We start from the raw sequence: 25,687 nt of genomic DNA on the forward strand, positions 1-25,687 counted from the left end.
TTAGCACATTGTAATGGATGTCCGTGTCCCACTCAGTCTTGCTGGCAGGAGTACCTGACTGCTCGGATTGAACAGAACCTAGTGATGAACTGCAACTGTCCTATCACAGACTGTCGTGCTCAGCCGACTTCGAAGTTTTTCTACAGCATTCTGACTGACAAGGATACCATTGCAAAGGTCTAAAATCCCCCCCCGGTTCACTGGAATATTGTCTAGCCTTAAAGGGGATATTGTTTTCTTACTTTTTAATGATTTTATTTCAGTTCCAGTGTTAAGGAATCTGAAATATTTGTTGTATCTATTTCTTGTAGTATGAGAATGCACTCCTGCGGGGCTATGTGGAGTGCTGCTCCAACCTGACCTGGTGCACCAACCCTCAGGGCTGTGACCAGATCCTGTGCAAGGAGAACATTGGCAGCATGGGCACCTGTTCCAAGTGCTGCTGGTCTTCCTGCTTCAGCTGTAACTTTCCTGAGGTACTAATGCAAATGATTTCATGACAGCAGTTGTTCCACGAAATCAAGCAGGGATGAGAGTTTTCTGCTTTTCGTCGGATTTCCGCTTTTTCTGAGCAAAAATCGATATTTATGCCAAATCCGTTGAGATTTTTTTTTTTTTTCATTGAGGGGGGTTGGGGTATGTTCCTTCGTGATACTCAAGCGTACGATGATGTTTACATTTTCGCCATCTTAAAGTGCCATTCCACCATTGGATGTATTCTTTGGCATAAAATACAATATATTTTATGACAGCATGACTAGACAGAGAAATCTTTTAGCTTCAAAATGATATATCAAACATAATTTTTTGACAACGACAAGTATATTAATTTTGTGACCAAAGTCACCTACCCTTTTAATTTCCGCGCGGTAGTGAAACGTGATGTCATCGGCAGGTTCCCCTTCTTGTGTACCACGTCACGTGTGACGTGGCACAGATTATCAGCAATGGCGGATAGAACGCGATTTCCACTTGTTGATTGCTGTGCCGATATTCACCATCGACCGTCTCCTTTGGGCATCACTCGCTATTTTCCTTCGCTTCTTTTCCGAAGCTGACAATCGCGTTCTATCCGCCATTGCTGATAATCTGTGCCACGTCACACGTGACGTGGTACACAAGAAGGGGAACCTGCCGATGACATCACGTTTCATTACCGCGCGGAAATTAAAAGGGTAGGTGACTTTGGTCGCAAAATTAATATACTTGTCGTTGTCAAAAAATTGTTTGATATATCATTTTTTTTTTTAATCTCAAGTCTTTTTTATTTTTGTGTTAAGTACAGAACAAACATTAACATTCAACCCTCCCAACCCCGTCGCACCCCAATTCAAAGTAATTAACAACAACAAGAAGAAAAAACAATATGACATAAATAATAATAATAGATAAAATTAAAAAAAAAAAAAAACAATAATGAAAAATAAATAAATAAATAAATAAATGAATAAAATACACAAATAAAGAAGGAAGGAGGAGGAGGACTTCCATAGAATTTACTACATAACAATGTCATTAGAATCAAGCTTTCCCACTAAAGTGAGGACAGGCTGCCAAATATAGCAGAATTTGAGACTGTTACCCTGGATATGAAATCGGATATCTTCAAGTGTCAGATATTGCATTACATCATTAATCCAATGCTTAAATGTAGGGGGCGATTTGTCTTTCCACTTCATTAATATAATACGTCTGGCAATTAGTGTTGTAAATGCTATAACAATTTTACCATAGTCGCCTATGCCGCTTAGTTCTTCAGGTGCTACTCCAAAAATACTAACCAATGGAGAGGGTTCAATATCCACATTCAGAGCTTTAGACAAAAACACAAAGATTGAATTCCAAAACTCAAATAATTTTGGACAACTCCAGTGTACGAGTGTAGCAGGTTCAACTTTACATCTGTCACATGTTGGATCAATATTAGGCATAATCCTAGCCAACCTTGTCTTGGACCAATGTAACCGGTGGAAGACTTTAAATTGAATAACAGCATGCTTGAGGCAAATTGACGATGAATGTATATTTTTGAGAGCGGATTGCCATTGTGTGTCAGATATATTTGTATCCAGTTCCTCCTCCCATTTGCTTTTTAACACTGTTAATTGTCCTAAGTTGCTTGTATTAAGTACACCATAAACTATTCCTATTGTTTCTTTAAATTGAGGAAGGATTTTGATTAATGTATCTAAAAGAGAATCTGTCTGTGGTGATGGGAAAGATGGAAAGTGTGTAGAAACAAAGCTACGGAGCTGCAGATACCTGTAGAAGTGTGTGCTAGGAATGCGGTTTTGTGTTTGGAAATATTCAAAGGATCCAAACACCCCACCAACATAGAGATCTTTGATTGTCTTCAGTCCCCTCTCAGACCAGACCTTAAAGGCATTATCATTTATAGATGGGGTAAACATATTGTTTCCAACCAAAGGGGCATTCTTAGACATGTCAAATAAAGAGAAGGCCCGTCTAAATTGTGCCCATATTTTAAAAGAGTGTTTCACAATGGGATTGCTGCAGAATTTGGACATGGGCTCTGCAAGGGGAATTTTGGAGCAGGCTATTGCATGTAATGAGACCTGTTTGCAAGATGCTATTTCTAGCTGCAACCAGCTGGGGCAGTTTTCATAAGTAGCAGAGTGGATCCAAAAAAGTATGTTTTTAATATTAGTTGCCCAATAGTAATATTGAAAGTTGGGCAAGGAGAACCCACCATGTTGTTTGTGTCGTTGCAGTACTTCTTTACGTATACGTGGATTTTTCCCATTCCAAATAAAGCCAGATATAAGTTTGTTTATATTTCCAAAAAAAGATTTAGTTAAGAAAATGGGGAGGCATTGGAAGACAAACAAAAAACGAGGCATGATATTCATTTTGACAACGTTGATTCTTCCCCCTAGGGATAGCGGGAGGAGGTTCCAGCGGCTTAAGTCTGTCTTTAGACTTTTTAAAAGTGGGGCAAAATTAGCTTCATATAAATCTTTAAACCTACGTGTTATCCAAATTCCTAAATACCTAAATTTGTGTGTGCATATCTTGATAGAAAATGATTGGTTTGTAGTAAGCTGATAGGAGGGGTCAATAGGCATAAGTTCACTTTTTTGCATGTTAACCTTGTATCCTGAAATCCTACCAAATGAATGTAGCACCTCCAGCATCTTAGGTAGACTTTCCTCAGGATCTGACATATATATGAGCATATCATCGGCATATAGTGAAACCTTGTGCTCTAATCCGCCTCTCAACACTCCTTTGATGTCAGTATTGCTACGCAGTGCAATTGCCAGTGGCTCAATAGTTAAAGCAAATAGTAGGGGCGACAAGGGGCAGCCTTGTCTAGTGCCACGTTGTAAATTGAAGAAAGGTGAGAGGTTATTATTAGTTCGAACAGCTGCCATAGGTAGGAAATACAATACCTTAATCCACTGTATAAATTGTGGTCCAAACCCGAAACGTTCTAAAATAAAGAAAAGATAGTCCATCTCTACTCGATCAAAGGCCTTTTCGGCGTCTAGTGATATCAAAACTTCTTTGCTTTTGGATGGTGAGGAGTTGTAAAGAATATTAAGCAATCTACGTACATTAGATGATAATTGTCTATTTTTAATGAATCCTGTCTGATCCTCTGATATCAGTGATGGAAGTATTCTTTCCAATCGCAAGGCTAACATTTTGGCAAGTATTTTATTGTCAACATTTAAAAGAGAAATTGGGCGGTAAGAGCCACATATTAAGGGATCTTTGTCCTTCTTAGGAATAAGTGATATAACAGCTTGACGCATTGTTGGGGGCAGTGACCCAGCTGTGAATGACTCTTCAAACACAGAGAGTAGAAGAGGTGCTAGCTCTTTAGAAAACTTTTTAAAAAATTCACTAGGAAATCCATCTGGCCCCGGGCATTTGCTATTTTGCATAGTTTTCACAGCAAAGCAAAATTCTTCTTCAGTGAATGGCTCATCAAGTTCAGAGGCAACTTGCTTCTGTACTGAAGGAATATCTAAATTGTGAAAAAAGGATTGAAACAGATTTTTATCCTGATGTGATTCAGAACTGTACAGCCTAGAATAGAACCTATGGAAAGTCTGGTTAATTTCAAGGTGGTTGATATGCTTATTGCCTGTCTCATCACTTATTTCAGTTATACTTTGGGCTGCAGACCTTTGGCGCAGCTGGTGTGCAAGAATTGTACCTATTTTTTCACCGTGTTCATAAATTTTATGATGTGATTTATTGAGAAGGTTGGTAATATATTTAGATGATAAAAGATTGAATTCTGTCTGTAACATGAGCCTGTGTTTATATAAGTCTGGGGATGGCGCCTGAGCAAGTAACCTATCGACATGCAAAATATCCTCAGTTAATTTCTTAAGATATGCTGTTTCACCCTTTTTCTTTTGGGCACAATAAGATATAATTTGTCCCCTTAGATATGCCTTCATAGACTCCCATATTGTTGATGATGACATACCTGGTGTTTTATTATTTTCCATAAATGATGATATTTCAGATGAGATAAAGTCAACAAAGCATTGATCACTGAGCCATAAATTATTTAATCGCCATGGTCTATAAACATCTTGTGAGGTTGGTATATCCAATGTCATCAATAATGGGGCATGATCAGATATAATAATTGCTTGATATTCACACTTACTCACTATGGGGAGAAGGCGGTTGTCCATTAGGAAATAATCTATGCGGGAAAAGGTTTTATGAACATGGGAGAAAAAAGAGTAACATCTAGAGTTAGGATTCTGAAAGCGCCATACATCTGTAATCCCATAAGTCTGAAGAAATAAATCAATGGTTTGGCTTGCTCTAGTTTGAGGGACCATTCTAGTTGAGCTACGGTCTAAATGGGAGAAGGCACAGTTCAGATCACCTGCCAAAATAAGGTAGTGAGAGTTTATATCTGGCAAGCGAGAAAAAAAGGATGAAAAAAATGACTCGTCATCCCAGTTGGGGGCGTATATATTAGCTAGGACAACTGGGGTTTCATATAATCTTCCTGTAACTATAACATACCTTCCATAGTTATCTGCCTCCACTTTTGACATTACAAATGGAACATTCTTATTTATCAAAATAGCTGTGCCTCTTGACTTACTGTTGAAATTGGAATGATAGAGTTGACCTATCCAGGTGCCTCTTAGTTTACTATGATCACATTGACGTAAATGTGTTTCTTGGAGAAAGGCCGTTTGATATATCATTTTGAAGCTAAAAGATTTCTCTGTCTAGTCATGTTGTCATAAAATGTATTGTATTTTATGCCAAAGAATACATCCAATGGTGGAATGGCACTTTAAGTCTCGCAGTAGAATACGTGTTATCTACAATGTAATTGGCCAAAACATCTCTGGCGAGAGCATGATGGCCAATCATAACAGTTCTTACAAGAGTGTGGGAGAGAACAAAAGCCAATCATAACAGTTCTTACAAAAGTACCCGCATCGTTCTATTTTATCGAAACTTGCACATGTTCATCGTCGCTGCGCTTCAAAAATACGTTTCTCTTTCGTATCGGCTTTTTTACTCAAAATGCCGAATACAATTGACAAGCGAGACGAAGCGAAGGCACATGAAATCGATGCTGGTATAAAAAACAGAGAGAGGACTGACAAGCTTTTGTCTTTGGCCAAAAGGCTGAAGAAGTCGTCGAAATTATTAAATGAAAATGAGAAGTGACTGTGAACTATAAATAATTGTATAAAGTGTACATAAACATTATCCCATAAACTTAGCATTCGTTTGATTTAAAACATTGAACATGTATATGATAGTCAGTAAATCTGAATTAATGCTGACAGTTTTGAAAACTTAAATATTTCAAAAGACTTTGAAATCATATGCAACTAATGAGGACATAGGGTGACTGACCTTTTCTCCCTAAGAAATTTTATTTAATATATGAACATTTTGATAATTAATAAAACTTAGGTTTAATGTGAATTTAGTTTGTCATTTTTATTGATCATAAATTATAACTATACCCCTGAATGTAGAATGTGATTTTATTTTGAATTCAAACAATACTCCTATTGATTTGAAACACATTTTCATGTAAATATATAAAGACGACAGTTTTTTTTTATCTACTACAGCTCAGATTGCAGGAAAAGTGGTTTGTAAGGCCTTATTTTTCAAAATTTTCCTGGGGGGGGGTATCCCTCCCAGACCCCCGGCTTCGGGCGCCATCTTGTTTTCTGCTTTTTTGGTGCCCACCCACTCTCATCCCTGATCAAGTCGTACGTGAGCTGATGGCCGACGAGGCACGTAGCGCCAAGTAGGCTATAAGCCATGTACGATGAGATTGACTGACTGGAATAACTGTTCTATCCACATTCACTGGATTTTGAGAGTATTTCTATTGCAAATTTGATAAATAAAAACTATGTACAAAACATCCAACAAAATCATTTCCATTTAGAGTGTAAACAAACCAGTGAAGTGATGGTAGCAATTTGTGAAAAATGCTATAATAGTTCTTGGAGGGGGGGGGAGATTTTGTTGCTTTTTGTATTTTTTGGGGTGTTGATTTCGAGTAGAGTTTTTATTTTATCCTCGGTTGGTTCAGCAACGTGCGCCGCAATTTTGTTTTCTCTACTCACAGTATATGAGCTGATAGCCTCGTAGTAGAGTAGCCAATCAGAGCACGTGATTGCTCATATCCAGTGAATGTGGCTAGGATAATTCTTTGTTCTTTGTGTAAGCTGAAGTTTTCATGTCACCAGCCCACTCATTATGCCAGTCTCATTATTTTAAGTTGACTTACAAGCCCTGTCAAGGACTGAATCTAATTACATTGTCTTGAGTATAATCACCAGTCTTCTTTTGCAAGGCTCACTATCCAGCCAGCTGCAGTCATATGTCCCAGTGGATGGATGATGGTGGCTACTATGAGGGAATGAGCATGGAGGCCCAAAGTAAGCATTTGGCCAAACTCATCTCCAAGCGCTGCCCAAGCTGCCAGGCACAGATTGAGAAAAATGAAGGCTGCCTGCAGTGAGTATACCCATGCGCACACGCATAAATATAAATAATGACCACACAACGTAAAAGAAATGTAACATTTAAATAATATTGGCTGGTGTTATGTTAGCTGAATGGAATATATCTGATATTCCACAAAAAAAAGCTATTATTATAATACATTCCTTTCAGGTGTTTAATGCGTTTTTCTCTTTACGAAGCAAACCTGGCAGCCATGTTTGTTTACAAATTGTCAGTCACTCGCTAGAGCAGAAGTTTTACATCTCCGACGTGTGACGTCATGTTGTCTTGACAACTATGCAATATCGTAAACCGTATTCAACGCTCGTTGTCCATTGGGTAGGCTGACGTAATACACAGGATAATATTGCATGCTATCAAACCAAATGAATGGAACCTGCTAGAAGGGGATAGGATGCGTGTTTTTATTCCATAAAAAGTGTGTCCTGTATGTATTATAATTACCTATAGTTACTGCTTAGTCAGAGCCGAATGGCCAGACTGGTTTGAGCTGACAGGAAGGCTATCGTAACTGAAATAACTACTCTTTACAACTGGGGCGAGCAGAAAAGCATCTCAAAATGCACGTCACGCTTTGAGTAAGATCGGTTACAACGGCAGGAGACTACATCAGGCTCCACTCCTGTCAGCCAAGAACAGGAAATGGAGGCTACAGTGGGAACGGTCTCTCAGAAACTGGACAGCTAAAGACTGAACAAAAGACCAGGCAATACTGCCTAGTTTTAGTGAACCTGTGCCCACTGTAGCCTGAGATTCCTGTTTTGGGCTCACAAAAGTAGAAGCTGAAGTAGTGGTCTGCTGTTGTGGCCCATCCTATAAAAATCTCAATATATTGTACTTTCTGAAATGCTTTTCTACTCACCACTGCTGTAAAGGTGTTTCTGCTTATTCTGTGTAAATTCTGATGTTTGATGTAGGCCTGCTCGATTATGGCAAAAATCTCATGGTTATTTTGGTTAATGTTTAGATCATGATTCTCATCTCATTATCTCTAGCCGCTTTTATCCTGTTCTACAGGGTCGCAGGCAAGCTGGAGCCTATCCCAGCTGACTACGGGCGAAAGGCGGGGTACACCCTGGACAAGTCGCCAGGTCATCACAGGGCTGACACATAGACACAGACAACCATTCACACTCGCATTCACACCTACGCTCAATTTAGAGTCACCAGTTAACCTAACCTGCATGTCTTTGGACTGTGGGGGAAACCGGAGCACCCGGAGGAAACCCACGCGGACACGGGGAGAACATGCAAACTCCGCGCAGAAAGGCCCTCGCCGGCCACGGGGCTCGAACCCGGACCTTCTTGCTGTGAGGCGACAGCGCTAACCACTACACCACTGTGCCACCCTAGATCATGATTATTTAACACAATTACTCATTGCCTTTGGAAACCTCATGTATTTTATTGAAATTAAAAAAAAAAAAAACTTGTCTTTTTAACAGTGTATTTTCTTGAACTGTAAGTATAATTCAGTTGAATAAAAATATGTAAAAGTATCTATATTTAAGTAAATAATATTAAAGTAATGAATTACAGCAAAATAATATCAACTATGTTGTGATGTTGGTGCACTTCCACAGCCTACTGAAAACTACTAAACATAAACAACTTTGTAATAAAATAGCGTTTTAAACTTAAGGCCATATTCTGCCTCATATTCTGAATATGTAGCTTCCTCTTTATCTTGATTCAGGAAAGTGCAGGACATGCTTTCTCTGAAGCACGCTGTTTTCACGGTAGCAGACATTGAGTGAGAATACAAAATTAATACTTTCTATCAAAATATAATTTGTGCTTGCGACAGTACCGATAATTGAACGAGGCTCAAAAATAACACCAGTCAAGCTAAGAGTCAGTTTGGGCTTTCTGGGGTGGTGGTGGGCTTTTGGGAGCATCATCGTGAAGCAGAACGCGGTACAGTAATCATTTTATCTCGATTATGTTGTTTTCATAATTGTTGAAAGCCAAAATTATAATTGAAAAATAAAATTTGATCAATCTCCCAGCCCTAGTTTGATGTGAACATTAACTGAAGCTCTTGACCTGTATCTGCATGGTTTTGAGTGTTGCGCTCTTGCCACATTATTGACGTGTCTCCTGAATCGTGAATGAGCAGGGGTGCAGATGTTTCTATTAAAGTGGACTATGTATGTACGTAAAACAAGACACGTCTGATTTTGTTTTGTTAGTATGACTTGTGCCAAATGTAACCATGGATTTTGCTGGAGGTGTCTTAAGCCTTGGAAACCTACTCATAAAGATTATTACAACTGTTCAGCTATGGTGAGTACTAAACCTGTCATGATTTTTCACATTGCACTCAAGATAAACTCTACACATCTGGCTTGGTTGTGTGCTTAATCATTGCTTGTTTGATTGTTTAGTATTAAGTTTTAGTATAAATATGCAGGTGATTTTTTTTTTTTTTTAAATAAAAAATCGCGCACGCTCATTGGTCAAGAAATTCGGACTATTTCTCAATAATCACCTCGAGCGACTCGGCCAAATGGCACTTTGTCACCGTAAGTGAGGAAAGAATTACAAATTAGGAAAGAAAATGCTGTTTCTAAAAGCACTAAAGATGCTACAAAGTTTGATAAACTATTCAAAGGGAAGGTGGAATTGTGATTTATTTTATCTGTTTCAAAAAGTATTTTATGTGAGTCGGCGTAGATAAGTGACAAGTCTGCGTCACGCCATTATTACATTTGCATACTGCTTTTGAAGTTTGAAATTTTTTTAAATAATCACCTGTATATTTATACTAAAATTATCCGCCTCAGGGTCTGTGAATATCGGCGAATAATAACCTCGACTTCATCTTGCTTATTCTTCAGATATTCACCTCGCCTTCAGCGAATAATTGTTAAATATTATTAATAATGATCATAATCTGTCATTACAGGTGAGCAAAGCTGCAAGGCAAGAGAAAAAGTTCCAGGACTATAATGAGAGGTGTACTTTCCATAACCAGGCCAAGGTTGGGATTTGTGGATCACAAGAATGTCTTGTTTTGTAATCTGCTTTAAATACTAATAGTGGCTGAATTTTGCTGCATTAATGACCCTGTTTAGGAGTTTGCGATCAATTTGGAAAACAAGGTGTCTTCCATCAATGAAGCCCTGCAGATGAAATCTTTGACGTTTGTTATTGATGCTTGCAAGATTCTCGCCCAAGGTCGAAAGGTGAGCTCTTTTAAAATATATATACACTACCGTTCAAAAGTTTGGGGTCACCCAGACAATTTTGTGTTTTCCATGAAAAGTCACACTTTTATTTCCCACCATAAGTTGTAAAATGAATAGAAAATATAGTCAAGACATTTTTCTGGCCATTTTGAGCATTTAATCGACCCCACAAATGTGATGCTCCAGAAACTCAATCTGCTCAAAGGAAGGTCAGTTTTATAGCTTCTCTAAAGAGCTCAACTGTTTTCAGCTGTGCTAACATGATTGTACAAGGGTTTTCTAATCATCCATTAGCCTTCTGAGGCAATGAGCAAACACATTGTACCATTAGAACACTGGAGTGAGAGTTGCTGGAAATGGGCCTCTATAGAGATCTTGCAGTCACGTGACCGGAAAGTACACAACCGCCATCTTGTCAGTAAAAAACACCGCTGAATACTGCTGCACTCGTGTACAGAATGGATCAATTTCAACCGATGGACTACACGGCTCATTTTTCTAATGAACAGATAACTAGATATATGTCTAAAATAAACGATCTACAGATTTGTGACCCTTATGGCTTACCGGACGGAGTTTTCACGACCGGATTTTGAACTGCCAGCAGAATACCCGGACGTGTATAATTACCTCATTAACTTTCCCTCGCTGTTCAGTGGTGAAGCACTGCGTGCCTATAAATCTCTGGACAGTTATCTCTATAGAAATTCAGGATTTGTCAGCGACTCAGATGTGGCATCTTGTAAACAAGAATCCTCATTGGATGGGTAAGTCACTTAAGTATTGAGTATAGCGCTGACCAGCTGATTATAGAATAGAATAAGGTAATTCCAAATCGTCCGTCTTGTTTACATGGATCTGGCGTTGGAGAGGTAGAGGCTTAGCAGTGGAGATTTGAGTGGCTGTTTTCTGAGCTTAGTCAACAGGCCGGCTCTGCCTGCAGCCTCGCTTTTGCTTCCACTCCCGGCACCGCCTCCTCCGCTTTGCTTCCGATAACAATCCATGGAGACCCCGCTGGTCTCGCTATCTTGTCCGGAATGTTTTTTTTTTTTTCTCATCCGGAATGCTGTGCATGCAATGGAAATCGCTACAAACCGTCATTTTCTGCTGGAAACCAATGTCCAGTAAGTCCATACGGTTGTAGTGGATATTGAAGTCCGGTACAGACGAACAACACGCAAAAATACACACAAAAAACATAAACGTGCACAGGTAGGGAGAGCTTGTAGCCGCAGCCATTGTAGTAGAATTGTATATAGTAGGGTTTTCCAGAAGAAAAGGTAGAAGTAAAAGCAGAAGTAGAACCAGAAGTAGAAGGCGGAATATGGCGTTTGACCGACAAGATGGTGTCTGTCACAATCTGGATCGGCTGTGACGTCACATGCAAGTGCTCCATACACCTATGGAGATATTGCACCAAAAACCAGACATTTGCAGCTAGAATAGTCATTTACCACATTAGCAATGTATAGAGTGTGTTTCTGATTAGTTTAAAGTGATCTTCATTGAAAAGAACAGTGCTTTTCTTTCACAAATAAGGACATTTCAAAGTGACCCCAAACTTTTGAACGGGTGTGTGTGTGTGTGTGTGTGTGTGTGTGTGTGTGTGTGTGTGTGTGTATAATATGCACGCACACGTGTGTGTATCGACAGTACCAGTCAAAAGTTTGGACACACTCGCTCATTGATACGAATGAGTAATTGTGTCCAAACTTCTGACTGGTACTATAAATCCATTCTCCCATTGCACAACACTTAGTTTCTCCAAAACACAAATCACATAGCTTGGGGACTTTTTTTTTTTTTTTAAATAAAGATGACAACTTCGTTTAACATCACAGGCCTTGTTCAGACTTTGATCTGTCACAAGTGGACCGCTGATGGGCTTTGAGCTGTCTGTCCTGAAGAAAGTTGAATTGACACAGTATAATCTAGGAATGTAGACCTCTGCTGCCAAAGTGATTCGACCTCATGGATTCATCTGGGAGCAACATTCACTGATGCAGACACAGCTGATCAGAGACGTTTGTCAGTTTACTGAAAGACAAATACAGTGGTGTGAAAGTGTTTGCCCCCTTCCTGATTTTCTTTTTTTTTTTTTTTGCATGTTTGTCACACTTAAATGTTTCAGATCATCAAACAGATTTAAATATAAGACAAAGATAACACAAACACAAAATGCAGTTTTTAAATGAAGGTTTTTATTATTAAGGGGGAAAAAATCCAACCCTACATGACCCTGTGTGAAAAACTGATTGCCCCTTAAACCTAATAACTGGTTGGGCCACCCTTAGCAGCAATAACTGCAATCAAGCATTTGCGATAACTGGCAATGAGTCTTTTACAGCGCTGTGGAAGAATTTTGGCCCACTCATCTTTGCAGAATTGTTGTAATTCAGCCACATTGGAGGGTTTTCGAGCATGAACTGCCTTTTTAAGGTCATGCCACGGCATCTCAATCAGATTCAGGTCAGGACTTTGACGAAGCCGCTCCAAAGTCTTCATTTTGTTTTTCTTAAGCCATTCAGAGGTGGACTTGCTGGTGTGTTTTGGATCATTGTCCTGCTGCAGAACCCAAGTGTGCTTCAGCTTGAGGTCACGAACAGATGGCCAGACATTCTCCTTCAGGATTTTTTGGTAGACAGCAGAATTCATGGTTCTGTTTACCACAGCAAGTCTTCCAGGTCCTGAATCAGCAAAACAGCCTCAGACAATCACACTACCACCACCATATTTTACTGTTGGTACAGTATGATGATTCTTTTCTGAAATGCTGTGTTACTTTTACGCCAGATGTAATGGGACATATACCTTCCAAAAAGTTCAACTTTTGTCTCGTCAGTCCACAGAGTTTTTTCCCAAAAGTCCTGGGGATCATCAAGATGTTTTCTGGCAAAACTGAGACAAGCCTTTATGTTCTTTTTGCTCAGCAGCAAGGACGCGTTATCCTAATGGGCTTCATGGGCAGCTGCCCAGGGCCTCGGCCACTAGGGGGCCTCGGAGGTGAGATCGGAAAATATGAAACGATATTTTCAGAAGTTTTGATCATATTGATAACATTTTTTGATGCATTTCGCTACCTGTAAGGAAGCCCACCTTGTCCCGTCGCATAAATCACCCGTCATTGTCAATATGATCACTGTCCACCATGTCTTCACATGCTACGCCAGCTTGAGTTCAATGATTTAATTAATGACTTTGCTTTCCAGAAAAGTAGGAAAGTGCCCTTGTAAGTTGACCCATGGCTGTCAAACTGAATGCGCAAAGCTGTGTGCCACTGCTGTTTGGGACAGTACGTGTGTGAAAGGATGAAATGTTTCACATAGCCTAACATTTTGATATTTATTTCTGAGAAGCAAGATATTTTTCTTTCTTTGTTATCGCTCTGTTTTCACAAGTTAAGTCGCCTGGATTCCAAAATGAAAATGAACGGTTATATACCAAATGAATGTTCTTGTTCTGAATACTAAAGAAACTGTTGTAGGCCTCGGTTATGTTCTTGACATGTTGTTCATTGACTCACTCATTCAAAGGCTTCTTGAGGCTAAACTTTAGTTAACCAGACTTGTTAACCGTGATGTCTGATGGATTTTCTTCACCATGCAATTGCCTATTTCACCATTGCTTTTTCTCGATTAAATAGGTGTTGATGGATATAAAGTTTTATCGTTCAATAGTATTTCTAATTGTGCCACTGTCATTAAGTTTCTGTGTCTGGTTAGACAGGCACGTCTGAGGGGGTGAATTTGCTGAGCGCGGTTGACAACAGGCGGGGGTGGGGCCTCGGGGGTGTGTCTGCCCAGGGCCTCGGGGGTGTGTCTGCCCAGGGCCTCGGCAAGGGTTAACGCGGCCCTGCTCAGCAGTGGTTTTCGTCTTGGAACTCTGCCATGCAGGCCATTTTTGCCCAGTCTCTTTCTTATGGTGGAGTCATGAACACTGACCTTAAGTGAGGCCTGCAGTTCTTTGGATGTTGTTGTGGGGTCTTTTGTGACCCCTTGGATGAGTCGTCGCTGCGCTCTTGGGGTAATTTTGGTTGGCCAGCCACTCCTGGGAAGGTTCACCACTGTTCCATGTTGTCACCATTTGTGGATAATGGCTCTCACTGTGGTTCGCTGGAGTCCCAAAGCTTTAGAAATGGCTTTATAATCTTTCCCAGACTGATAGATCTCAATTACGTCTAGCTTTCGAGGATCTTTTGGCCTACTTCACTTTGTCAGGCAGGTCCTATTTAAGTGATTTCTTGATTGAGAACAGGTGTGGCAGTAATCAGGCCTGGGTGTGGCTAGAGAAATTGAACTCAGCTTTCCAAAGATGTGATAAACCACAGTTAATTTATGTTTTAACGGGGGGGCAATTACTTTTTCACACAGGGTCATGTAGGTTTGGATTTTTTCCCCTTAATAATAAAAACCTTCCTTTAAAAACTGCATTTTGTGTTTATCTTTGTCTAATATTTAAATTTGTTTGATGATCTGAAACATTTAAGTGTGACAAACATGCAAAAAAAAAGAAATCAGGAAGGGGGCTAACACTTTTTCACACCACTGTATATCCACATTCAAGAGCATGTTGTAGCTATATGATTGGAAGATGTGATTTAAGAAACAGTTATATGTATGAGACAGGGTAATGTCAATGTGGGTGATGAACCATTACATCGCTCATCAGGATAACCTTCTGAAAACGGAGAGCAGACGTGCATGCAAATATAAGTTTTTCAAGGATTTCGCAAGAACTAGCCAACTGACCAAAACCAGTTGTAAGCCATGCCAAACAGATATCTCTATCAATAGACAAGAAAGAGAACTGCTTATGTGTAATCTGACAAAACTTGAACAAAATGTTTGTATTTCGCTGCTTGGTGCCTTTCCATATTACTCCCACTGTCGATGGCAGTGCAATATTGTATGCATCTTGTTCTAAGCTAAACATTCTTGTATTTTCCTCAACCGCAGAATTGAACAAGAGTCATCAGGAGATGTGTTGTTCCCTAACCCCCCCCCGGCCAAGGAAATACGGAAAAAATAAGTCACAGAAATCCCAAAATGTCAAAAGGCACAACTCCTCTAGTCACTTAACATAACTGTCAGGTTCATGAAAAAAATTCCTTATAGTTAGTTATGCTCCGGAAGCTAAAATGTTTACAGACGGACGGACGGAGCGATAGCTATACCCCCCGCATTATAAAGAGGGAAGTAAAGGCTGCAGTCAAATGAGTTGCAGACACACAATTGCTGCCTATAGTGAGCGCACAGGAGCACGTTGTCAGAAACACGGCTGTGACAAACCTGATCACAGTGGACAAGGCTTGATAGCCAGAGTCTACAGTAATGCTACCATAGCAAGTAGTAATTAACATCCTTATGTATTTTTTTGCATAAAGCTCTGAAAATATATTGTGCTTGATATTGAGAGATTCGTGCGAAATGCATGTACAGCAATAAAAAAAAAAAAAAAAACAAAGGTGTCTTGATTCAGTGTGAAAACTACAAACCTAGCTTCTCAGTCTTTGATGCTGTCAAGGACACACTGCCATTCACACCACCAGTGCAATACAATCACCTTCCAGACCACCTTCCCAACTGGTCTGAGTGATGTATCACAATGTGTTTTTGATTTTGTTCTCTTCTGTCCATTCATGATCCAGTCCCCTGAGACGAATGTGACCTATAGTAGCTCGGTCTGAAAAGGGTCAAAAGTTAACTGAAATCACATGGAGGAGTGCGCTGAATTTTGTATGCATGAACAAGCTGGAGTCTCGGGCTTTAAAAGCAGTTCTTTATTCTCTGTTAGTGATTCATACTTTTTGCTGCGCAGGTGTTGGCCTACTCATGTGTGTACAGCTATTACAATCAAGACACAGAGAAAATGGATGTCATGGAGCAACAGACTGAAGCCCTGGACCTTCACACGAATGCCCTGCAGATCTTGCTTGGTTTGTGTTTTATTATAATTTAAAAAAAAAAAGTTTCAATTTAGTCAGTCTAAGCATTGCAAATATTTGATTTGTCCATAGTGTAATATTTAAACTGAGTCATGTTCTTGCACTCTGCAGAGGAGACGCTGTTACAGTGCACAGATTTGGCATCTTGTGTGCGACTGTTGAAGCCAGAGCACATTAACACTGGGTTGGAGCTTATTCGACGCATCCAGGAGCGTCTGGTGGCAATCCTGCAGCACTCTACCCAGGTATGCGCTCATTCAAATGCTTTCATAAAGCAGACAAATACACCACCAACAAAATAAATTAGAAACAGCCGTAAGCAAAATAAACCACAAATCAGATTGTGCAGCTGATAGTGCATCTGCATATAACCTGTTAGAATATGACCAAGGGGCTACAATTTGCAGCTTTTTTTTTTTTAATCCCTTTCTAGCCCTATTTTGTTTGTAGGCGTCACCTGTTGGAATATATATCCAGTTTTATGTTGACAAACTTGTTTAAATTTTTTTTTTTTTGTAGGACTTCCGTGTAGGATACCAGTCCAAGACTGGGCCAGATCACGAGGCTGCACAAGCCTTAAATGTTGCTAACAACACAGAAAAGAGCAAAGAGTGAGTTGCACAAAAAAAAGTAATCTCAATTGTCACAAACTTGCAGGCTCTGATTTACTAAGGTCCAAAATAATCGGCACTGCAGGGACAATATTTAAATTGTTTTTGCACGTGCTATTCAGAAGGTATTGATTTGATTGATTGATTTAATTTTCTAGTAAAGCACAGCTGTGATCATAGTGCCATCAGTAACTCAAATTCAAATCAATTCTAATGCTTTATATAATCTAAGGCAGTGTTTCCCCTACCATTATAATTGTGGGGGTGTCCTATCCCACACACACACGCATGCGAACGTTTTAAGGTCCGAAAAAAATGGGTGTAGGCGCGAGGACCACACGGAAAGAGTACCTGCTCGAAAACAGGAAAGTGTGCAGGCGGTAGGACCATGCAGAAACATCTTCTGCTCAAGCTGTCAGTTTTCCATCTGTTTCGCCCTCCTCTCGTGTGTTCAAAAATTATTTTATTCAAACTATAGTTTGCAATGTAAGACATTGCAAGCAGCAAAAGACAGAGAACATATGACTTTTTTTGGAGGGGGGGGGAATGTGAATGGTGTCTTCAGACACACTCTATATTAAGTTATCTCACATTACAGTGGTGTTTGAAAGTTTGTGAACCCTTTAGAACATTCTGTATTTCTGCATAAACATGACCTAAAACATCATCAAATTTTCACACAAGTCCTAAAAGTAGATAAATAGAACCCAATTAAACAAATGAGACAAAAAATATTATACTTGGTCATTTATTTATCGAGGAAAATGATCCAGTGTTACATATCTGTGAGTGTCAAAAGTATGTGAACCTTTGCTTTCAGTATCTGGTGTGACCCCCTTGTGCAGCAATAACTGCAACTAAACGTTTCCGGGAACTGTTGATCAGTCCTGCACACCGGCTTGGAGGAATTTTAGCCCGTTCCTCCGTACAGAACAGCTTCAACTCTGGGATGTTGGTGGGTTTCCTCACATCAACTGCTCGCTTCAGGTCCTTCCACAACATTTCGATTGGATTAAGGTCAGGACTTTGACTTGGCCATTCCAAAACATTAACTTTATTCTTCTTTAACCATTCTTTGGGAGAACAACTTGTGTGTTTAGGGTCATTGTCTTGCTGCATGACCCACCTTCTCTTGAGATTCATTTCATGGACAGATGTCCTGATTATTTTCCTTTAGGATTCACTGCTATAATTCAGAATTAATTGTTCCATCAATGATGGCAAGCTGTCCTGGCCCAGATGCAGCAAAACAGGCCCAAACTGTGATACTACCGCCACCATGTTTCACAGATGGGATAAGGTTCTTATGCAGTGTTTTCCTTTCTCCAAACATAACTTTTCTCATTTAAACCAAAAAGTTCTATTTTGGTCTCATCCGTCCACAAAACATATTTTTCCAATAGCCTTCTGGCTTGTCCACGTGATCTTGAGCAAACTGCAGACGAACAGCAATGTTCTTTTTGTAGAGCAGTGGCTTTCTCCCTGCAACCCTGCCATGCACACCATAGTTGTTCAGTGTTCTGATGGTGGACTCATGAACATTAGCCAGTGTGAGAGAGGCCTTCAGTTGCTTAGAAGTTACCCTGGGGTTCTTTGTGACCTTGCTGACTATTACACGCCTTGTTCTTGGAGTGATCTTTGTTGGTCGACCACTCCTGGGGAGGGTAACAATGGTCTTGGATTTCCTCCATTTGTACACAATCTGTCTGACTGTGGATTGGTGGAGTCCAAACTCTTTAGAGATGGTTTTGTAACCTTTTCCAGCCTGATGAGCATCAACAATGCTTTTTCTGAGGTCCTCAGAAATCTCCTTTGTTCGTGCCATGATACACTTCCACAAACATGTGTTGTGAAAATCAGACTTTGATAGATCCCTGTGCTTTAAATAAAACGGTGCCCACTCACACCTGATTGTCATCCCATTGACCGAAAACACCTGACTCTAATTTCACCTTCAAATTAACTGCTAATCCTAGAGGTTCACGTACTTTTGCCACTCATAGATATGTAATATTGGATCATTTTCCTCAATAAATAAATGACCAAGTATAATATTTTTGTCTCGTTTGTGTAACTGGGTTCTCTTTTGGCCCTTTTCCACTACCCTTTTTCAGCTCACTTCAGCTCACTTCAGCCCGACACAGCTCGCGTTTCGACTACCAAAAACCAGCACGACTCAGCTCGCTTCAGCCCTGCTTAGCCCCTAAAACTCGCACCGTTTTGGAGTGGGGCTGAAGCGAGCCAAACCGAGCCGAGTGAGGCTGGGGGCGTGAGCAGACACTCCCCTGTGCACTGATTGGTGAGGAGGAGTGTCCTCACATGCCCACACACGCTCCGCGAGCCCGCTGGGATCTGTAAACACCGCAAACCCGGAAGGAGAAGAATTACGAGAATTTCTGAAGCCTTATGCGCCTCACCTCATCTATACGCTCTTGCCAGTATCTGTCCGCGTTGTCGGTGACAACAAGCCACAGCACCAAGACCAGCAACACTAACGACTCCATGTTTATTGTTTACTATTCGGATCGTGAGACTACCGCTTAAAAGCTCACTGATGTCACTGTTTGCGCTGCTTAACGACATCACCTGACGTCCACCCACTTTCGCTAACTCCACCCAATGTGTCCACCCACTTCCAGCCAGCACGGTTCAGCGCGGTTGTAGTCGAAATGCAACTCCAACAGCCCCGCTCAGCTCGACTCAGCCCGACTCAGCACGGCACGGCTCAGCCCGACTCAGCCGCGTTTGTAGTGGAAAAGCGGCATTTGTCTACTTTTAGGACTTGTGTGAAAATCTGATGTTTTAGGTCATATTTATGCAGAAATATAGAAAATTCTAGAGAGTTCACAAACTTTCAAGCACCACTGTATGTTACGAATATTCATAGTAAGATCATGTTGGAATAGTTGGAATCATGTTGGAATCTGGTATCACTTTGTAAACATCAAGTTAGCTAGCCATAGAAAACGACTTTTTTTTTTTTTTTACACGTTATTTCAAATGAGCACAGTCTACTACTGTACTTCACTCAACACAAATCCAAGTAGTGATGGGCAATGGAGAGGTGAGTGAAAACAAATAGCAGAAAGAAGAAATGAGCTATCTGACTTTCTAATTAGAATTATAAATCAGTTCAAGCTATAAATATGCCATTTTCATCTCTAAATCACTACGGTATAACACGTTCATTCGTGAAACTATTTTTATTTGGAAGTAATTTCTTGTCTGTAACTTAACAGGGACAGCTAGCCCAGGTGATGGATAGACAGGGAGCAGGAACAGCATGTAGAAAGTGGAGAGATGAGCCAGTTACAAATTGTAAAATCAAACAATAAGGTATAAGAGGCTGTGGTACAGATGGATGACCAATTAAAACCAAAATGAAGCGTCTTAGTCATGAGGCCACCATGAGTCTCCAGAATATCTTCAGTGCTACTTGCCAAGTCTGTGGAACTGTATTGGAGGGACGAACTTTCCTCCAAGATGTTCCCTCATTTATGTACAACCTTTATTTAATCAGGTAATTTAATTGAGATGAAGATTTATTTTGTTAGAGAGACCGGAGTACAGTAGATAGACCTCAGGTAGGGGGATCTGAAAAACTTGAGCCCTTTTGAGTATTTGTGCCTCGACTTTTTTCCCCACCACCTTTGAAATCAAAATTGTGCCGAAACAGAACACTACCAGCGTTCCTGCTCAAACTGCGTCCCCTCACCACAGGATCAGTGGCTTTGATCCAACTTGGATTGAAAAAAAAAAAAAGAGTTCTGTTGTAAAAATTGTTCTAATTATTGTTCGAAAATAAATGTGAAGACTTAAATACGACTTCTTGAACTTTGTTCGTTCAGGTCCAAATGCTCTGTAATAGGAGCTGCGGGGAGGGGTCCTGCAGGTGACCCATCCTCATCGAGCAACACGCGCACACCGAGCCAGTAAACTCAGAAGAAACACTGTCAGGATAACAAACATGTTGCTTAACAAAGAAAAATGTCTGTTGGCAACAGTGCCGATGGCATCAGAGATGCAAATTGATGATGGATATCAGATATGAACAGAAGTTTACCACCTATTTTTGTTTCTCATTTTCCTGTAATCTGAAGGCATAATTTAGATCAACCTTCTCGTTATTAAAATTTGATAAATTGCGGAATTTCGTGTTCAAATTGTGGAAACATTAGTAACGCAAATGTACATGTATGAAAATGTATGTTCTCCCAGTGCATTAATTTGAGCATGCAATCGCTGTTTTCAGAGGGATTTATGGGATTATTAATTGCAAAAACACTGCCTTGCATTTCGGAAAAATTCCCCAGACTGCATATTAATTAAACCAAATGCCTGACTGGAATAAAGCGGTTACTGTTGATGACGATAATGATTCAGCCAAATGTGGACCCTGTTAGTAAATCAATTTGCAAGTTGTAGTGGGGTTTTTTTGTTTGTTTTTTGGGGTTTTTGTTTTGGGTTTTTTTGTTTTTTTTGTATTAGGTGCTACAAAGTTTGCACATTTCTTACACACACAAACCTTGAGTAAATCTGGGCCAGAGTGTACGCTATATTTAATGGTAGAGTAAATAACCTTGAATATTCTGTGCAGAATATGACTTTCGGTGAGATGAAATGCGCTTAGCTAATCAGTAAGAAATTTTAAAGAGTAAAACAGTTGACCTGTTTTCAGGACCAAATCAGATAGAGGCTCTGAGACTGGAGACTCTGACAACAACAATAACTACAATGAAGATGGGGGTGATGAGGCTGAGGAGGATGATGAGTATGACGAGGAGTACGTCCCGGAATGGCACGAAGACTACGATGAGGAGGAAATCGACGAGGACGATTTTTTCTCTGATGATGATGATGAATCCGAGAACCTAGAGAGGGACTTTGTTCCTTATGACTGAATTAAAACGTAATGACCAGTCACTGTGCCTAGGAAGGGAGAAAGTGATAAAGTGCGTGGATTGATGCATCCGCTTCGGTTTTGGAGGTCTCCCTGTGCTGTAGAGATTGGTGTTTTTCCTCATGTAACATACATATTCAGTAATTCAACAGAGATGTGCAACAGTGGAGAAAGCAGGAAAGTGTACAGTGCAGCAGGAACCTTACGACTAAAAACACTGGTCTAAAAATAATAAGCAATCACTAGCAACATCATATGTTGGTGGATGAAAAAAGCACTTAAAATACAACATTTTTTTTTTATTTAATCTTTTTTTCTTTCTGGCTTCTTAGCTAGCTAGGCCTCTGTATCAAGCTCTTTTGTTGTACTTATGTTGGCTCATTATTATGTAGGAAAAAAAAATTCAAGAGCTTGTGTTTATGCTAATTGTTTTCTTTTCCTGACATCTTAAAAACAGATAAGGTTACCAACAGGATATGCCAAAGCATAGGCAAATACACACATTGCTGGACGGAAGTCCTATTTGATATAATATCTCCAAGTATCAAAAAGCAGTATGTATTAATGATCTTTAAATACACAATGTTTGCCTTGATTTATTTTATGAATGCGTTTGAATGCTTTAATATACTGTATTTCTAAACTGTTCTCAGTTCACCATCGCAATGCTGGGTAAATATGGAAGATCTTTGTCGAGTCCAGTATTATTTGAAGAAAGTTTAAGTCGAAACGTTCAAAAAGAAAGTCGGTGTTTGAAAAGGTATCTGAATATCGGTCTACAATATGGTTTCTTTACGTACAAACATTAGATAGCCTGGTTGAAGAATCTGTTATGGCAATAAATAACTGAACGTATCATTACGAATGGTCATATTATTTGCTGAGCAAACTTTATTTTGCTGGGGTTTTTTTCCTCCCTCAGAATAAGAGAACTGACCTTTTAAGAATGTTTATGTTGTATTAAAAATACAGAGATAAATATCTTGCAGTGACACACAATCTGTTGTAGGCGGCTTTCTTTATACAGTAGTATTCTGCTCATTTAATGTTCTCTCTTAGACTTGTGCAACTTCTGCTAAGTAAATAAAATACTTTTTCTTCGATTGCTTGTTCTGGTTGTCAAATTATTCTTGCTATTAATTATACTTTTAATGTCGTCTTTGCCAAAGGTTGCATTGAGGGCATGTACAACCCCGATTCCAAAAAAGTTGGGACAAAGTACAAATTGTAAATAAAAATGGAATGCAATAATTTACAAATCTCAAAAACTGATATTGTATTCACAATACAACATGGACAACATATCAAATGTTGAAAGTGAAACATTTTGAAATTTCATGCCAAATATTGGCTCATTTGAAATTTCATGACAGCAACACATCTCAAAAAAAGTTGGGACAGGGGCAATAAGAGGCTGGAAAAGTTAAAGGTACAAAAAAGGAACAGCTGGAGGACCAAATTGCAACTCAGTAGGTCAATTGGCAATAGGTCATTAACATGACTGGGTATAAAAAGAGCATCTTGGAGTGGCAGTGGCTCTCAGAAGTAAAGATGGGAAGAGGATCACCAATCCCCCTAATTCTGCGCCGACAAATAGTGGAGCAATATCAGAAAGGAGTTCGACAGTGTAAAATTGCAAAGAGTTTGAACATATCATCATCTACAGTGCATAATATCATCAAAAGATTCAGAGAATCTGGAAGAATCTCTGTGCGTAAGGGTCAAGGCCGGAAAACCATACTGGGTGCCCGTGATCTTCGGGCCCTTAGACGCCACTGCATCACATACAAGCATGCTTCTGTATTGGAAATCACAAAATGGGCTCAGGAATATTTCCAGAGAACATTATCTGTGAACACAATTCACCGTGCCATCCGCCGTCGCCAGCTAAAACTCTGTAGTTCAAAGAAGAAGCCGTATCTAAACATGATCCAGAAGCGCAGACGTCTTCTCTGGGCCAAGGCTCATTTAAAATGGACTGTGGCAAAGTGGAAAACTGTTCTGTGGTCAGACGAATCAAAATTTGAAGTTCTTTATGGAAATCAGGGACGCCGTGTCATTCGGACTAAAGAGGAGAAGGACGACCCAAGTTATCAGCAGCGCTCAGTTCAGAAGCCTGCATCTCTGATGGTATGGGGTTGCATTAGTGCGTGTGGCATGGGCAGCTTACACATCTGGAAAGACACCATCGATGCTGAAAGGTATATCCAGGTTCTAGAGCAACATATGCTCCCATCCAGACGACGTCTCTTTCAGGGAAGACCTTGCATTTTTCAACATGACAATGCCAAACCACATACTGCATCAATTACAGCATCATGGCTGCGTAGAAGAAGGGTCCGGGTACTGAACTGGCCAGCCTGCAGTCCAGATCTTTCACCCATAGAAAACATTTGGCGCATCATAAAACAGAAGATACGACAAAAAAGACCTAAGACAGTTGAGCAACTAGAATCCTACATTAGACAAGAATGGGTTAACATTCCTATCCCTAAACTTGAGCAACTTGTCTCCTCAGTCCCCAGACGTTTACAGACTGTTGTAAAGAGAAAAGGGGATGTCTCACAGTGGTAAACATGGCCTTGTCCCAACTTTTTTGAGATGTGTTGTTGTCATGAAATTTAAAATCACCTAATTTTTCTCTTTAAATGATACATTTTCTCAGTTTAAACATTTGATATGTCATCTATGTTCTATTCTGAATAAAATATGGAATTTTGAAACTTCCACATCATTGCATTCCGTTTTTATTTACAATTTGTACTTTGTCCCAACTTTTTTGGAATTGGGTTTGTACAAATGAGGACCACAAATGCACTGTTAGGAAATGTAAAATGATCACATCATGCCTGGACATGTGACCCATACCTGATTCTTCTCTCTGAATCTCTAGCTTTCTATTTCTGTGTTCTCTATCGAGAACATTCTGTGCTACAATTGATAAGCAATTGATGGAAAATACATAAACGGTATCAGCAGTGGATCTTGAGGAATTAAATGCTGAATTTGTGTGAAATGAATGGAATTCCCTGTTGCGTTGCATTTCATTTTCATCCATGTCATCACAGTGAGGTTTATTATGGGATCATTAAGCCATTTTATTAGGATTCATTTCTTTGTACACATGCGTGCACATGAGCTTGGAGAGAGCTGTTTTACTGTGCTTTTTTTTTTTAAATTAATCTTCATGCACTAAAATTAATCAAAGCTGAAAGGTTTTATATCGCAACAAACACCAAAAGGATGCCAAACAATATGTAGAACCATGCTGCTACATGCTTGGGGGGGGCATTTGGACGGACAGTTGACTAGAATGTGTGAAAGTGAATGTGTGAGTGAGCTCATGGGGGGGACACCTTCATGGATGCTAAGATCTTGTTTTATAGCAAATCATCAGAACGAAATCTGATAACGTGCAGGCAGTTGCCTTCATTTATGAAACTAGGGTACAACAGAAAAATGGGTGTGCAGACATTTCCCTGCAAAGATCGGTATAGCATAGGCTACGATCAAATCTCATATCAAGTCTCGCCTCATGTACCCAAGTTTGAGTCAGCGTGGATGTGTGGTGCAGCACAGTAAATCTGGCTGAGTGGAGAATTGTTATTAAACCAAATATTCTGACTGGCATCTAAGCATATACAGTGGTGCTTGAAAGTTTGTGAACCCTTTAGAATTTTCTATATTGCTGCATAAATATGACCTAAAACAACAACAGGTTTTCACACAAGTCCTACAAGTAGATAAAGAGAACCCAGTTAAACAAATAAGACAAAAATATTCTACTTGGTCATTTATTTATTGAGGAAAATGATCCAATATTACATATCTGTGAGTGGCAAAAGTATGCGAACCTCTAGGATTAGCAGTTAATTTGAAGGTGAAATTAGAGTCAGGTGTTTTCAATCAATGGGATGACAATCAGGTGTGAGTGGGCACCCTGTTTTATTTAAAGAACAGGGATCTATCAAAGTCTGATCTTCACAACACATGTTTGTGGAAGTGTATCATGGCACGAACAAAGGAGATT

At 39.8% G+C, this 25,687-nt stretch overlaps 1 protein-coding gene across 4 annotated transcripts in view; it reads left to right on the forward strand.

The window, feature by feature from the left end:
* The window catches only part of LOC132889244 (cullin-9), a 113,258-nt gene extending 90,498 nt beyond the window's left edge, over positions 1 to 22,760 (forward strand). For 3 of the 4 annotated variants that reach the window (XM_060925540.1, XM_060925541.1, XM_060925542.1), the window contains 10 exons: positions 37 to 177; positions 312 to 476; positions 6,839 to 7,002; positions 9,204 to 9,297; positions 9,920 to 9,994; positions 10,089 to 10,199; positions 16,020 to 16,137; positions 16,258 to 16,391; positions 16,666 to 16,757; positions 21,436 to 22,760. In XM_060925540.1, coding sequence (XP_060781523.1) covers positions 37 to 177; positions 312 to 476; positions 6,839 to 7,002; positions 9,204 to 9,297; positions 9,920 to 9,994; positions 10,089 to 10,199; positions 16,020 to 16,137; positions 16,258 to 16,391; positions 16,666 to 16,757; positions 21,436 to 21,658 — 1,317 coding nt within the window. In that variant the 3' untranslated portion in view covers positions 21,659 to 22,760. The remainder of the gene's footprint in view (positions 1 to 36; positions 178 to 311; positions 477 to 6,838; positions 7,003 to 9,203; positions 9,298 to 9,919; positions 9,995 to 10,088; positions 10,200 to 16,019; positions 16,138 to 16,257; positions 16,392 to 16,665; positions 16,758 to 21,435) is intronic. The other variant, XM_060925543.1, reaches the window with a different exon arrangement.
* Positions 22,761 to 25,687: the final 2,927 nt, after the last annotated feature.

This window comes from Neoarius graeffei, chromosome 7 (genome assembly GCF_027579695.1).
Source record: "Neoarius graeffei isolate fNeoGra1 chromosome 7, fNeoGra1.pri, whole genome shotgun sequence".
Lineage (NCBI taxonomy): Eukaryota > Metazoa > Chordata > Actinopteri > Siluriformes > Ariidae > Neoarius > Neoarius graeffei.